The sequence below is a fragment of the Hemitrygon akajei genome, chromosome 1 (genome assembly GCF_048418815.1).
Source record: "Hemitrygon akajei chromosome 1, sHemAka1.3, whole genome shotgun sequence".
NCBI classification, from domain to species: Eukaryota; Metazoa; Chordata; class Chondrichthyes; order Myliobatiformes; family Dasyatidae; genus Hemitrygon; species Hemitrygon akajei.
Window position 1 is genome coordinate 35,810,138 of NC_133124.1, and position 16,695 is coordinate 35,826,832.

Sequence of the window (16,695 nt, forward strand, 5' to 3'; positions counted from 1 at the left end):
TGTTCTCATTTCCCAGTTGAGATCTTACAATTAATTGGTCAATTGTGATTAAATTAATACATTTTCTTGTAGCAAATTTTGAATCTGACTTAGCTGTGGAAGACAATCACATATGTTTAGATTTTCATTAACTAAACAATGATTGCACTCATACCTCTCCCAGTTGCCAAAATTTGCCAACCTTCACCAACCCAATAGAAGCTAGAGAAGGTTGTAAACCTTTACAGATCTATTCCCAATGCAAGTGTTTAGTAGCTATGTGAGCCACATTTTTCTTACAATAGCAAAACACAAATGTGACTTTTGGAGGAAAACTTCCATAATGAAATAAGTATTCCACTCAAACTTATCTTGTATTGTGTGACTATTTGCTGAAAGTCCATGCATACAAAATTCATCTTGTATTAACTAGATATAAATTTAGTTAACATTTCTTAATTTTTAACTGTAATCAAAAAAACTCCCTGACCTACTTGAAAAATACTTTATTTATACAAATAAACCTTTGTTTGATCACATGCTTCTAATGTAAATCTTGAATTTTGTTTTAAGATTTAACTATTAAAATGCGCACTGATAGTCACCTTCATTTGGTGGACACATATTGGAATAACTCGATATGACTGGCTAATTCAGAGTGGGGCAGGGCAATACAGAAAATAAACATTAATAAAACCACAGATGATAATGGGTGACTGTGATGACACTGACAATGCAGACACTATTTATGTCATTTCCAATTTGATTTCAATGGTAGAAAATAACAGTTACCAAATTTACAGAAAGTGTTTTTATAAGCAAAAATGTCTGATATTGCTAAACATTTAAAAAAAATCTCCCCCTAGGCAGTACCAAAAATACCTGGCAAATAACTCAAATCAATAGGTTAATAGAGAAACATAGAAAACCTACAGCATAATACAGACCCTTCGGCCCACAAAGCTGTGCTGACATGTCCTTGCCTTAGATCTACCTAGACTTTACCCATAGCTCTCTAGTTTTCTAAGCTCCATGTACCCATCCAGGAGACTCATAAAAGACCCCATCATTTCCACTTCCACCACCGTCGCTGGCAGCCCATTCCATGCACTCACCACTCTCTGTGTAAAGAACTTACCCGACATCACCTCTGTACCTACTTCCAAGCACCTTAAAACTATGCCTTCTCGTGCTAGCCATTTCAGCCTTGGGAAAAAGCCTTTGACTATCCACACAATTAATGCCTCTCATTATTTTGTACACCTCTACCAGGTCACCTCTCATCCTCTGCTGCTCCAAGGAGAAAAGGCTGAATTCAATCAACCTATTCTTGTAAGGCATGCTCCCCAATCCAGGCAACATCCTTGTAAATCTCCTCTGCACCCTTTCTATGTTTTCCACATCCTTCCTGTAGTGAGGCGACCAGAATTGAGGACAGTACTCTAAGTGGGGTATATATAGGGTCAAGGGTCCTATATAACTACAACAATACCTCTCGGCTCTTAAACTCAATCCTAACCACAGAGTCAACCTGTTTAGTAGCTTTGAGTATCCTACGGACTCGGACCCCCAAGATCCCTCTGATCCCTCCGCCATCATATTTGACCTACCAAAATGAACCACCTCACACTTATCTCAGCCCAGTTTTGCATCCTATCAATGTCCTGCTGTAACCTCTGACAGCCCTCCACACTATCCACAACACTCTCAACCTTTGTGTCATCAGCAAATTTACTAACCCATTCCTCCACTTCCTCATCCAGGTCATTTATAAAAATCACAAAGAGTAGGAGTCTCAGAACAGATCCCTGAGGTACACCACTGGTCACCAGCCTCCATGCAGAATATAACCCGTCTACAACCATTCTTTGCCTTCTGTAGGCAAGCTAGTTCTGGATCCACAAAGCAATGTCCCCTTGGATCCAATGCCTCCTTACTTTCTCTTGCACGGGGTAACTTATCAAATGCCTTGCTAAAATACACTACATCTACGGCTCTACCTTCATCAATGTGTTTAGTCACATCCTCAAAAAATTCAATCAAGCTTGTAAGGCACGACCTGCCTTTCACAAAGCCATGCTGACCATTCCTAATGAAAGCAACAAAGCTAAATTGTGCATTTGCTACTGGCATGAAGTATGATAACTAGCTCCTTTGGTCCAAAGATAGATAGATAGATAGATAGATAGATAGATAGATAGATAGATAGATAGATAGATAGATAGATAGATAGATAGATAGATAGATAGATAGATAGATAGATAGATAGATAGATAGATAGATAGATAGATAGATAGATAGATAGATAGATAGATAGATAGATAGATAGATAGATAGATAGATAGATAGATACTTTATTCATCCCCATGGGGAAATTCAACTTTTTTTTCCAATGTCCCATACACTTGTTGTAGCAAAACTAGTTACATACAATACTTAACTCAGTAAAAAATATGATATGCATCTAAATCACTATCTCAAAAAGCATTAATAATAGCTTTTAAAAAGTTCTTAAGTCCTGGCGGTTGAATTGTAAAGCCTAATGGCATTGGGGAGTATTGACCTCTTCATCCTGTCTGAGGAGCATTGCATCGATAGTAACCTGTCGCTGAAACTGCTTCTCTGTCTCTGGATGGTGCTATGTAGAGGATGTTCAAAGTTTTCCATAATTGACCGTAGCCTACTCAGCGCCCTTCGCTCAGCTACCGATGTTAAACTCTCCAGTACTTTGCCCACGACAGAGCCCGCCTTCCTTACCAGCTTATTAAGACGTGAGGCGTCCCTCTTCTTAATGCTTCCTCCCCAACACGCCACCACAAAGAAGAGGGCGCTCTCCACAACTGACCTATAGAACATCTTCAGCATCTCACTACAGACATTGAATGACGCCAACCTTCTAAGGAAGTACAGTCGACTCTGTGCCTTCCTGCACAAGGCATCTGTGTTGGCAGTCCAGTCTAGCTTCTCGTCTACCTGTACTCCCAGATACTTGTAGGTCTTAACCTGCTCCACACATTCTCCATTAATGATCACTGGCTCCATATGAGGCCTAGATCTCCTAAAGTCCACCACCATCTCCTTGGTCTTGGTGAACAAAACTTTGCTAATTACTTATTAGTTTAGTTTAAGCTTTAGTTTAAGTTTTAGCTTAAGCTGAAATTATGTCAACGAGAAATAACTTGAATTCTTCAAATCTGTTATCGTAGATAGAGTTGCTTTATCCCCGAGTTCAGAAAACATTATAAAGTAAATAATAATTTGATATGTAATTTTCAATTTCCATACCTGTTTTCTCATCATATCGGTAGCCTGCATCAGGTAACGTGGAGGTAACCCATGACATCTTGCAAGAATTATGGCCTGTTCCAAAGTGACACTCAAGGTACATCTGGAAGAGATGAGAAACATTAATTCACAAAACATTCCTTTGGGTCATACACATTTTTCAGATATACAGAAATTCATCCTTGGTTACCAGCATTAGATACACAAATTACCAGTGGTTGCACATTATACCATACTCGGAAATTCACAAAAAAACCAAATTCACAGCTGCTACCATGTTGCACATTTAGCACAAGCAATTGAGAAGTTTCTGTGTACAGTTAACGGAATGGAAACATTTACAAAAAGATATGTCAGAAGAGATGTGAAAAGAGATCTCTCTTCTGTTACCACTTTACCTCATACTTTTCTAATTGCCTCATTATAGGAAAAATAATGGAAAAAGAGAAGAAGGGAGCGATAGTAATCGGGGACTCAATAGTGAGGGCAACAGAGAGGACATTCTGTGGACGTGAATGGGACACCCGGATGGCATGTTGCTTCCCAGGTGCCAGGGTCAGGGATGTGTCAGATTGCGTCCACAACATTTTGGAGAGGGAGGGGGAGCAGTCTTAGTACATATTGGTATCAATGAAGAAAAAGCAATGAGGTCCTGAAAAGGGAATTGAGAGAGCTAGGCAGAAAGCTGAGAAGTACAACCTCTCGGGGAGTAATTTCTGGATTGCTACCTGTGCCATGCACCAGTGAGGGTGGAAACAGGATGATTTGTCACATAAATGTGTAGCTGAGAAGCTGTTGCAGGGGGCAGGGCTTCTGATTCTTGGATCATTGGGATCTCTTCTGGGGGAAGTATGACCTGTTCAAAAGTGACGGGTTTCACCTGAACCTGAGGGGGACCAATATTCTAGCAGACAAGATTGTCAGAGTTGTTGGAGAGAGTTTAAACTAATTTGGCCAGACCGGAGTGAAGAGACTCAGAAAAGGACGGATGGTAAAAAGTGAAGATAGTATACAGTCAGATTGTCAGGAAGGGCAGGCAGGTGATGGGGTTAGTTGCAGCCAACAGGCTGAGTATCAAATCATTGGGGATGCAGAGTCAGAAATGACAGCAAATAGGTACTGAGGTGTTGTATTTAAATATGCGTAGTGTGAGAAGTAAGGTGGATGATCTTGTTGTAATATTACAGATTGCCAGGTATGATGTTGAGACCATCACTGAATCATGGCTGAAGGATAGGAAATGTATGTCCAAGGTTACTCGTTATATCGGAGGGATAGGAAGGTAGGCAGAGGGGTGGTGTTCGCTCTACTGGTAAAGAAAGGCAACAAATCAGTAGAAAGATGTGGCATAGGATTGGAAGATGTTGAATCCTTGTGGGTTGAGTTAAGAAACTGCAAGGGTAAAAGGACATTGATGGCAGTTATATACCGGCCTCCCAACAGTGGCTGGGAGGTGAACCACAGATTACAACAGGAAATTGAAAAGGTGAGTCAAAAGGGCAATGTTATGGTAGTGATGGAAGATTTTAACATGCAGGCTGATTGGGAAAACAAGGTTGGTAATGGATCCCAAGAGAGTGAGTTTGTTGAATGCCTATGAGATGGCTTTTTAGAGCAATTTGGCACTGTGCCTACCAGGAGATCAGCTATACTGGATTGGGTGTTATGTAATGAACTGGAGGCGATTAGGGAGTTTAAGGTAAAACAACCTTTAGGAACCAGTGATCACAATATGATTGTGCTCAACTTGAAATTTGACAGGGAGAAAGTAAAGTCTTATGTAGCAGTATTTCAGTGGAGTAAGGGAAATTACAGTGGTATGAGAGAGGAGTTGGCCAAAATAAATTGGAAGGAGCTACTGGCAGGGATGTCAGCAGAGCAGCAATGGCGAGTGTTTCTGGGAAAAAATGAGGAAGGTGCAGGACATGTGTATTCCAAAAATGAAGAAATATTCAAATGGTAAAATAGTACAATCGTGGCTGACAAGGAAAGTCAAAGCTATTGTAAAGGCAAAAGAAAGGGCTTACAACAAAGCAAAAATTAGTGGGAAGATAGAGGATTGAGAAGTTTTTAAAAACGTACAGAGAGCAACTTAAAAAATCATTAGATAGGAAAAGATGAAATATGAAAGCAAGCTAACAAATAACATCAAGGTGGATAGTAAAAGTTTTTTCAAGTATGTTAAAAATAAAAGAGAAATGAGAGTGGATATAGGACCGCTAAAAAATGAGGCAGCAGAAATAATAACAGGGGACAAGGAAATGGCTGATGAACTAAATGAGTATTTTTTTATCAGTCTTCACTGTGGAAGGCACAAGCAGTATGCCTGATATTGCAATGTGTGAAAGAAGAGAAATGGGTGCAGTTATTGTTACAAGAGAGAAGGTGCTCAAAAAGCTGAAAGACCTAAAGGTATATAAGTCGACCGGACCAGAAGAACTGCATCCAAGAGTTCTGAAAGAGGTAGCGTTAGAAATTGTGATGGCACTAGAAATGATTTTTCAAAAACTATTGGAGTCTGGCATGGTGCCAGAGGACTGGAAAATTGAAAATGTCATTCCACTCTTTAAGAAAGGAGGAAGGCAGCAGAAAGGACATTATAGACCAGTTAGCCTGACCTCAGTGGTTGGGAAGATGTTAAGGATGAAGTGATGGAGTACTTGGTGACACAAAACAAAATAGTACAAAGTCAGCATGGTTTCCTTCAGGGAAAATCCTGTCTGACGAACCTATTGGGATCCTTTGAGCAGATTACTAGTAGGATAGATAAAGGGGATGCAGTGGATGTTGTATCAACATGACAACACGCTGGAGAAACTCAGCAGGTCGGGCAGCATACGTGGAAATGAACAGTCAACATTTTGGGCCGAGACCCTTCGTCAGGACTGAAGAGGGAGGGGGCAGGGCCCTATTAAGAAGGTGGGGGGGGGGGAGGGTGGGAAGGAGAAGGCTGGTAGTTTCCAGGTGAAAAACCAGTAAGGGGAAAGATCAAGGGCTGGGGGAGGGGAAGCAGGGAGGGGATAGGCAGGAAAGGTGAAGAAGGAATGTAAGGGGAAAGCACTATGGGTAGTAGAAGGAGGCAGAACCATGAGAGAGGTGATAGGCAGCTGGAGCAGGAGGCAGGGAGAAACTGGGATGGGGGAAGGGAGGGGGAGGGAATTACCAGAAGTTGGAGAATTCAATGTTCATGCCAAGGGGCTGAAGACTACCCAGACGGTATATGAGGTGTTGCTCCTCCAACCTGAGTTTAGCCTCATCATGGCAGTAGAGGAGGCCACGTGTGGACATATCCGAATGGGAATGTGAAGCAGAGTTGAAGTGGGTGGCAACCGGGAGATCCTATCTGTTGTGGCGGATGGAGTGGAGGTGCTCGACGAAGTGGTCCTCCAATCTGCGTCGGGTCTCACTAATGTAGAGGAGGCCGCACTGGGAGTACCGGATGCAATAGATGACCCCAACAGACTCACAAGTGAAGTGTTGCCTCACCTGGAAGGACTGTTTGGGGCCCTGAATGATGGTAAAAGAGGAGGTGCAGGGACAGGTGTAGCTTGCAGGGATAAGTGCCAGGTGGGAGATCTGTGGGGAGGGACGTGTGGACCAGGGAGTCACAGAGGAATGATCCCTGCGGAAAGCAGAGAGCGGTAGAGAGAGAAAGATGTGCTTAGTGGTGGGGTCCTGTTGAAGGTGGCAGAAGTTGCGGAGGATAATGTGCTGGATCCGGAGGCTGGTGGCATGGTAGGCAAGGACAAGGGGAACTCGGTCACTGTTGCAGTGACGGGAGGATGGGGTGAAGGCCGAAGTGTGGGAAATGGAGGAGATGCGGTTTGATTGGCTGCCAGTGACTAGTGGTGTTCCACAGGGGTCAGTGTTGGTATCACTTCTTTTTATGCTGTATATAAATGATTTAGATGATGGAATAGATGGCTTTGTTTCCAAGTTTGGAGATGATACAAAGATTGGTGGAGGGGCAGGTAGTGTTGAGGAAACAGGTAGGATGCAGAAGGACAGACAGATTAGGAGATTGGGCAAGAAAGTGGCAAATTAAATACAAAGTTGGAAAATGCATGGTCATGCACTTTGAAACATAGAAACATAGAAAATAGGTGCAGGAGTAGGCCATTCGGCCCTTCGAGCCTGCACTGCCATTCAGTATGATCATGGCTGATCATCCAACTCAGAACCCTGTACCTGCTTTCTCTCCATACCCCCTGATCCCTTTAGCCACAAGGGCCATATCTAACTTCCTCTTAAATACATCCAATGAACCAGACTCAACTGTTTCCTGTGGCACAGAATTCCACAGATTCACCACTCTCTGTGTGAAGAAGTTTTTCCTCATCTCAGTCCTAAAAGGCTACCCCTTTATCCTTAAACTGTGACCCCTTGTTCTGGACTTCCCCAACATCGGAAACAATCTTCCTGCATCTAGCCTGTCCAATCCCTTTAGAATTTTATACATTTCAATACGATCCCCCCTCAATCTTCTAAATTCCAGTGAGTATAAGCCTAGTCGATCCAGTCTTTCTTCATATGAAAGTCCTGCCATCCCAGGAATCAATCTGGTGAATCTTCTCTGTACTCCCTCTATGGCAAAAATGTCTTTCCTCAGATTAGGGGTCCAAAACTGCACACAATATTCTAGGTGCGGTCTCACCAAGGCCTTGTACAACTGCAGTAGAACCTCCCCGCTCCTGTACTCAAATCCTTTTGCTATGAATGCCAACATACCATTTGCCTTTTTCACCGCCTGCTGTACCTGCATGCCCACCTTCAATGACTGGTGTACAATGACACCCAGGTCTCGTTGCATCTCCCCTTTTCCTAATCGGCCACCGTTCAGATAATAATCTGTTTTCCTGTTCTTGCAACCAAAGTGGATAACCTCACATTTATCCACATTAAATTGCATCTGCCATGAATTTGCCCACTCACCTAACCTATCCAAGACACTATCTTTGGTAGTAGAAATAAACGCGCAAGCTGTTTTCTAAACCAAGAGAAAATCCAGAAATCTCAGATGTAGAGGGACTTGGGAGTCCTTGTGTAGAACACCCTGAAGGTTAACTTGCAGGTTGAGTCATTGGTGAGGAAGGCAAATGCCATATTAGCATTCATTTCAAGAGGTCTAGAATACAAGAGCAGGGATGTGATGCTGAGGCTTTATAAGACACTGATGAGGACTCACCTTGAGTTTTGTGAACAGTTTTGGACCCCTCAAAGATCTGCTGGTATTGGAGAGGGTCCAGAGGAGGTTCATAAAGATGATTCCAGGAATAAAAGGGTTACCATACGTGGAATGTTTAATGGCTCTGGGTCTGAACTCGCTGGAATTCAGAAGGATGAGGGAGATTTCATTGAAACCTTTCAAATGTCGAAAGGCCTGGACAGAGTAGATGTGGTAAGGATGTTTCCCACGGTGGAAGAGTCTCGGACAAGAGGGCACAGCCTCAGGATAGAAGGGCGCCTTTTCAAAACATAGATGTGCAGAAATTTCTTTAGCCAAAGGGTGATGAATTTGTGGAATTTGTTGCCACATGCAGCTGTGGAGGCCAGGTCATTGGGTGTATTTAAAGCAGAGATTGACAGGTTCTTGATTGGACATGGCATCAAAGGTCACGGGGAGAAGGCTGGGAACTGGGGTTGAGGAGATAGAGAAAAGGATCAGCCATGATTGAATGGCGGAGCAGACTCGATGGGCCAGATGGCCTAATTCTGCTCCTATGTCTTATGGTCTTATGGTCTAAAAATGTGGAAGCTTTAGAGAGGGTTCAGAGGAGATTTATCAGGATGCTGACTGTACTAAAGGGAATTTCTTTGAAGTTAGGTTGAACAAGTTAGGACTTTTCTTTTTGAAGTGAAGGGGGATGATGGGTGACTTCATAGAGCTGTACAAGATGACAGAAGCTTAGGTAGTATTGACAGCCAAATACTTTTTCCCCTGGACACAAACGGCTAATACAAAGGGGCATAATTTTAAGGTGATTGGAGGAAAGTATAGGGGATATGTCAGACGCAAGTTCTTTACAAGGACAGTGGTGGGTTTCTGGAAGTCCAGCAGGAGCTCGTGATACATTAGGAGTATTTAAGAAACTTAAATATTCAGATGAATGATAGAAAAATAGTGTGTTATGTAAGAGGGATGGTTTAGATTGCTCTTAGAGTAGGTTAAAAAGGTCAGCACAACATCAAGGGCATGTTTTGAGCGTCAGTCCATCATGGAGGTGCTGAGGGCCTGTACTATTTCCCTCGGGATCAATAAAGTATGTCTGTCTGTCTATGCTGTAGTGCTCTATGCTCTATTCCTCAAATCACTCCCTCTCCAACATCACTTATATCCTCTTACCACCATTAGTATTCAATGGAAATAACTTATAAGTCTACTAATATCTTTTATGTTCTCCATTTGATCAAAAGTTAATATGAACAGGAGAAAAGACTGGAAGAGGATACCACAGGGGTCGGTATCCCACCAAACATACACTGATAATACCGAGACTGACCGGCATTGGGTCCAAGGACCTCAGAGAGCTGAGTCTAAGCGGAATGTGAAAACTTTCAAACTTGCCCTTCCATGTTTCATTTCATTTGAACACCTCTACAATATTCCCCAGCAGTGAACAACCATGGTGCTGCATCATTAAGAAGCTGTCAATATCTCATCTTAAAAGTCTCACTATCCATTTACTTTATTTTTGCAGGATATTGAAAGAGGAGCAGAAAGAGCAGTTGCCATATCAGCCGTGATGCCGCTGGAAAGGATGGTGAGAGTCAAAGAGACAAGCAGATTTCTCAAACTTCCTGAAGAAGTAGAGGTGCTGAAGAGCTTTCTCAGACATGGTATCTATATTGTTGGACCAGAACTGGTTTTTGGTGATGTTCGCTCCTAGGAATTTGAAGGTCTGAAGTCAGGACCCAGTTGCAAAATGAGGGGTTGAGTCTAACAGTTGCAGATATTGACTGGCTGCATCACAGCCTTGTATGAAACAACATGAATAGAGTAGAATAGCCTTGAATAGAAAATTCTGGAAAAAGTCGTGGAAAAAGCCCAGCCCATCATGTGTAGAAATGTCTCAGTTTGTTGCCTGCAATGCTGGAGTGATGTGTGCCATGACCAGCCTCTTGATATACTTCCTGCTGGTGACAGTCATTAAGGCACACTACCTCATTTTGCTAAGGACGATAGAGGCCTTCTTCAAGTGGGAACCCAGAATGAATCAGGGAGAAGTTAAAAGTTGGGATGTCATGTTGCAGCCATTTAATGCAATGCTCAAGTCTCAATACTTCAATAATATCTCATTCAGAGATTTGGTATTTAAATACACAAAGGATATTAAGTTGCATTTTTTACGCAATTGATTCTATTGAACTCGATCTTTCCCTGTATATTTGGTGGTGGAGTGGAAGAACCAAATAGATTCAGCTTTATTAACTTAAATACAGTGACACAAATACTGGAAAATATGTTGATTCAATAGCAACAGAAAATCTAGAGACTTCTTTATAAAACTGGCATGCAACTTCTCACAATATACTTTGACATTTAATTAAAAATAAACAATTTCAGAGAACGTTATTTACTTCATCTTTTTTCAAGCTTTATTAGAAGTTGCTTCCACACACAAAAGTAAAACATCTTTGCTTAAGGTCAAGCTTCCAGTGATTATATTCTTCAATATTATGTTCAGGAGCCTAAGACTTAGCTTTGTTCAATCTTCAGTCTCTTTATCACAGACCCTGAAATGCATTCCTCCAAATCTATCAATGCCACTACTTCTTAACTTCAAATGCAGTGTGACATCTCTCTTTAATACCTCATTCAGTCATTCCACCCCCCCCCCCCCCCCACCCAATCCCTTTCCCAGCAATGCTCAAAATCTGATTTCACTTCTTAAGTGCACAGGGTATTTTTGTTTATCGTTGTTTCTAGTGTCATATAAATTACACATTTTAGATTTGAATAAAGCTTATTTGTACTATGTGTTTGAAGTAAACCAGTCTTGGCAGCAAGATTTAAATTTTTTTTCTGTTAACCTACAAAGGCCACATATTCCCTTGGTTCTATTTCACTGAATCAGTTACACTGACTCAAATTACTCTCTCAAATTACTTCACAATGGCACTGTATCAAATCCGAGTCATTTGATCATAGCCACCATGCAAAAATCTAATTTTATAATTTGATTCCTAATTACATAATCTTCATGATAATTAAATTAACTTCCTCCTTTTTGTTGTGGATGTAATCCTAATTAATTGAGAATTAACAATTTATCTCTGAAGGCCTCTGAATTTCTGAATCCTGGATTGGTTAAAAATTGATAAAGAGGAGCTATTAGGGAGCTCTGTTGACCTTAAAGTGGATGTAACCAGGCCCAGATTTGGTATTATGTTTTTATAGGTTAATTTATGATGCTGAGGAAGTACAAGAGGAAACTGCAGGGTCCCTGACCGTCATCTCTTAAAGTACTGATGGACGCAGGAGTAGAAAATTGCAATTTGGACAACCATTGTCAAATAAGTGCATAAGGATAAACACAGTAGTAAATACAGACTGCTTTTAACCTTGGTGGTGAGATATTTTCCAGAAACAACCACGACAAAGTCCAAATTAGCTGGCACTTGAACAACTGTGGATTAATTTGAGAAAGCAAGAATAAATTTCTCAATGATAAAGCTTGACTTACTCTTATGATAACCATTTTTGATAATGTAACTGAATAGGTTAAATGGACACATACAGTTGATATTGTTTATATATTCCAAAAGACATTAGATAAAGTGCCACATAATAGGCTTGTATCAGTACAGAATGCTGTGAAATTAAAAGCTCTAAGTACATTATCAAAACACGTATAATTTGGAACAGTGAAGTTGGTGATAACCTGGCAAAGGTATTTAATCTCACTAAGGGTATAAACTGGGCAGATGATGAGAATTTGCATATATAATAACGGTGATTTGTAGCAGAACAAAAAGAGAAGGGAGAAATATTTTTAAATGCACTGCCGGGTTTAGTAATGGAGGTAAATTAATTTGTAGAATTCAGAAGTCAAATAAGTAACTTAAAGGAAAGAATTTGTAGTTCATGGGGACCACTGGACAGGGTATGTAGGTTTTACACAGTGAGCAGTGGGGCGCTGGGGATTACAATAGAACAAAGATCTGTCGTTCCTTGAAACTGGTGTTACATGTAGACAGGTCACAAAGAAAGCTTTTGGCACATTGGCCTTCATAATTCAATGTACTGAGTACAGGAGTTGGGATGTTATGTTGAAATTGCATAAGACATTGGTAAGACCTAATTTGGAATATTGTGTGTAGTTTGGTCAGCTGCCTACAGGAAAGATGTAAATAAGATTGAAAGAGTGCAGAAAAAATTTACAAGGATGTTGCTGGGGTCTTGAGAACCTGAGTTATAGGGAAATTTTGAATAGGTTAGGACTTTATTTCCTGAATGTAAAAAATTGAGGAGAGATTCGATAGAGGTATACAAAGTTATGGGGGCTTTTTCCACTGAGGTTGAATGTGACAACTAGAGGTCATGGGTTAAGGGGGAAAGGTGAAATGTTTAAAGGAAACTTCTTCACTCAAGGAGTGTTGAGAGAGTGGAACAAGCTGCCAGTGCAAATGATGGATGCGGGTTCCATTGCAACATTTAAGAGAAATTTGGATAAGGAGGGAGGGGGAGGGGGGAGAGAGAGACAGACAGACAGAGAGGGAGAGAGAGAAGGGGATCAATGTGCATGTGCAGACAACAGATCAATACGCATTTGTAGAAAACTGATCATACGTAGTGCTAAGGGGAGACATTGCTCAAAAAAGTAGATCCATACATTACAGGGGACTAGGCAAATTAATGGTTCAGCATGGTCTATACAGGCTGAAGAGCCTGTTTCAGTACTGTGGTGTTCTACGACTCTAGGATCAATCCAAACAATTTTCAGATCATGGCATTATAAGATTGACATCTTCATGAAAAGCAAAGCAATTGGTATTAGCTTTCACTGAATAAACTTTAAATGTCTCACAGTGATAATATATATTTTGCATTTCTCATTGGAATTTAGTTCTCAATCATATTTTGAGAATTATGATACATTGCTTCATTCTCTTTGCAATTTGAAATTTTAATTCCCTGTACTTGTGGTACATAATTCTCATGCTCTTACGCCATTAAAATAAATAAATATGAATATGTTCATGAGTTTTGATGTAATTTCATTATTTCAATACTTTTCAGCAAAAAGAAAAGTCACAGAAATAAATTTTCAATAAAAAGAATTAAAATTCCCATCAAGTTTAATATAATAACACAAGCTGTTGAAACATTACACATCAATATCCCTTGAAGAATATAGAGAGATTAAGAATACACTTACAAAAAAAAAATCAGGAGGGCAAAGAAAAGATATGAATTGGATCTGGTAGATAAGATTAATGGAAATCCCAACTGTTTCTTTAGCAATACTACAAGTAAAATGGTGGCTTGGGAGAATGTAGGTCCCCTTACAGATCAGCAAGGCCACCTTTGTATCAAGCTGCAGGAGATGAGTGGATTTTTAATTTATTTTTCTCCTCATGTTCTGAGGAGAAAATCATGGTTTGTCCAGAGGATAAGGAAAACAAGTGCAAATGTTTTGAAGAATGCTCATATTGCCAGGGAGGAGGCATTTGTAGCCTTACAGTGCATTGACATGGATAACTCCCCAGGGAATGAATAAGTATTTCATTGGACTTTGTGGGAAGCTCGAGAAGAAAATGCATAGGCCCTTGCAGAGATACTTGCTTCATCATTAGCCACCGATGATGATCTTTAAGAATGGACGTTAGCTAATGTTGTTCCATTGTTTAAGATGGGTAATAGTGACAAGCCGGGGAATTACAGCCTGGCTAAGTCAGTTGTGGGGAAGTTACTGAAGGAAATTCTGAGGGACAGCATCTAAGATATTTGGATAAATAGAGTCTGATAAAGAAGAGTTAGCATGGCTTTGTACATAGGATATTATGTTGACAATCTTTTAGAGTAATTTAAGAGTTAACCAAAAGGGTAGTTGAGCATAGAGCATTGGATGCTGTTTATTTGGGCTTCAACAAGGATGGTCAGAAAGATTAGGTCCTATGGAATCTAGGGAGAGCTAGTTCGGTGAGTTCAAAACTGGCTCAGAGGTAGGAAGCAGAGGGTAATGATTGAAGGTTTTTTCTAGGAGTGGAGGCAGATGACTAGTGGTGTGCTGAGAGAATTGGTTCCGGGACACTAATTATTCATTAATTATATAAATGTGGCTACACAAGATTTGATCAGCAAGTTTGCAGAGGGCACAGAATTAGGAGGTGCTGTGAACAGTGAAGATGGTTATCATAGATCAGAAAGGGATCGTGGTCAGTTAGTTTAGTGGGCCAAAGGAGAGCAAATGAATTTCAATGCAGATAGGAGTGAGATGATACATTTTGGTAAGTCAAACACCAGTGTAGGACCTACACTATGAATAGTAGAGTGAAGGGAAATGTAATCGAACAGAGGGACCTAGAAGAACAAGTGAATAGTTCTTTGAAAGTAGCATCTCAGGTGGACAGCATGATGGAAAAAAAGTCTTCTGGCACACTGATCTTCATCAGTCACACCACTGAATATAAATATTGGAATATTATGTTGCAGTTGTGTAAGTCATTGGTAAGACCACCCTTGGAGTACAGTGTACAGTTTTGGTCACCCTGTCATAGGAAAGAGTGCAGTACATATTTACAAGGATGTTGCCAGAACTAGAGGGCTTGAGTTATTGAGAGAGGGAGGCCAGCATAGGTCTTTATTCTTTGACACATCGGAGAATGAGGAGAATAGACAAGGTGGATGGTAACAGCCCTTTCCCCAGAGTAGTGGAGTGCAAAACTAGGGGACATTGATTTAGGGTGGGAGGGGTAAGATCTATGATGGACTTGAGGAGCAACATTTTCATGTAGAGTATGATGAGTATATGGAACAAGCTACCTGAAGAAGTGGTGGAAGCAGGTACTACAGTATCAGTTAGGGAGAACTTGATGAGTACGTAGAAGCGAGGGATCAATATTCCCTCTAAGGTGTGCATGTGTGCACACACAGGCATCTTTTGCTACTAGCGCATAAAGGAATTTAAACTGCACATAAAAAGTTAACACATGTATTCTTCACAATTGTACAAAATCATAGTTCCTTTTCCTTTATGTTCTTATGTTCTGGATCCTGACATGGACTATGTTGGCAACTTGGAGTTTACGATGATTCATCCACAGATTTTAGAACTGCTTTTATTGAAGAAACTATCCAGTGTGCAAATGATGTCACCGGGCAAAAAAATTGGACAGCAGAAGATTTTTGTGCACACTGGCCAGTGACCAGTGGTGTGCCTCAGGAATCTGTTCTCGGACCCCTACTCTTTCTGATTTTTATAAGTGACCTGGATGAGGAAGTGGAGGGATGGGTTAGTAAATTTGCTGATGACACAAAGGTTGGGGGTGTTGTGGATAGTGTGGAGGCCTGTCAGAGGTTACAACGGGACAGTGATAGGATGCAAAATTGGGCTGAGAAGTGGCAGATGGAGTTCAACCCAGGGAAGTGTGAGGTGATTGATTTTGGTAGGTCAAATATGATGGCAGAATATAGCATTAATGGTAAGACTCTTGGCAGCATCTTGGGATCTGAGTCCATAGGACACTCAAAGCTGCTATGCAGGTTGACTCTGTGGTTAAGAAGGCCTACAGTGCATTGACCTTCATCAATCGTGGAATTGAGTTTAATAGCCGAGAGGAAATATTGCAGCTATATAGGACCCTGGTCAGAACCCACTTGGAGTACTGTGGTCAATTCTGGTCGCCTCAATACAGGAAGAACGTGGAAACCATAGAAAAGGTGCAGAGGAGATTTACAAGGATGTTGCCTGGATTGGGGAGCATGCTTTATGAGAATAGGTTGAGTGAACTCGGCCTTTTCCCCTTGGAGTGATGGAGGATGAGAGGTGACCTGACAGAGGTGTACAAGATAATGAGAGGCATTGATTGTGTGGATAGTCAGAGGCTTTTCCCCAGGGCTGAAATGCTAGCATGAGAGGGCACAGTTTTAAGGTGCTTTGATGTAGGTACAGAGGAGATGCCAGGGGTAAGTTTTTTTTTCGCAGAGAGTGGTGAGTGCGTGGAATGGGCTGCCAGCGGCGGTGGTGGAGGCAGAAACGATAGGGTCTTTTAAGAGATGGCTACGTGGAGCTTAGAAAAATAGAGGGCTATGGGTAAAGTCTAGGTAGTTCTAAGGTAGGGACATGTTTGGCACAGCTTTGTGGGCCGAAGGGCCTGTATTGTGCTGTATGTTTTCTATGTTTCTATGTTTCTGTTACAAATTATGGGGAACATAAGGACCTGGAGGAATATGAGCAGAATGCAGGAAATTTGGACCAGCAAGGCAGA

At 41.2% G+C, this 16,695-nt stretch overlaps 1 protein-coding gene across 2 annotated transcripts in view; it reads right to left on the reverse strand.

The window, feature by feature from the left end:
* Nucleotides 1-16,695, reverse strand: part of prex2 (phosphatidylinositol-3,4,5-trisphosphate-dependent Rac exchange factor 2) — a 400,722-nt gene that overhangs the window by 45,675 nt on the left and 338,352 nt on the right. For both annotated transcript variants that reach the window (XM_073041067.1, XM_073041077.1), the window contains exon 38: nt 3,265-3,367. In XM_073041067.1, the coding sequence (XP_072897168.1) occupies nt 3,265-3,367 (103 nt within the window). The remainder of the gene's footprint in view (nt 1-3,264; nt 3,368-16,695) is intronic.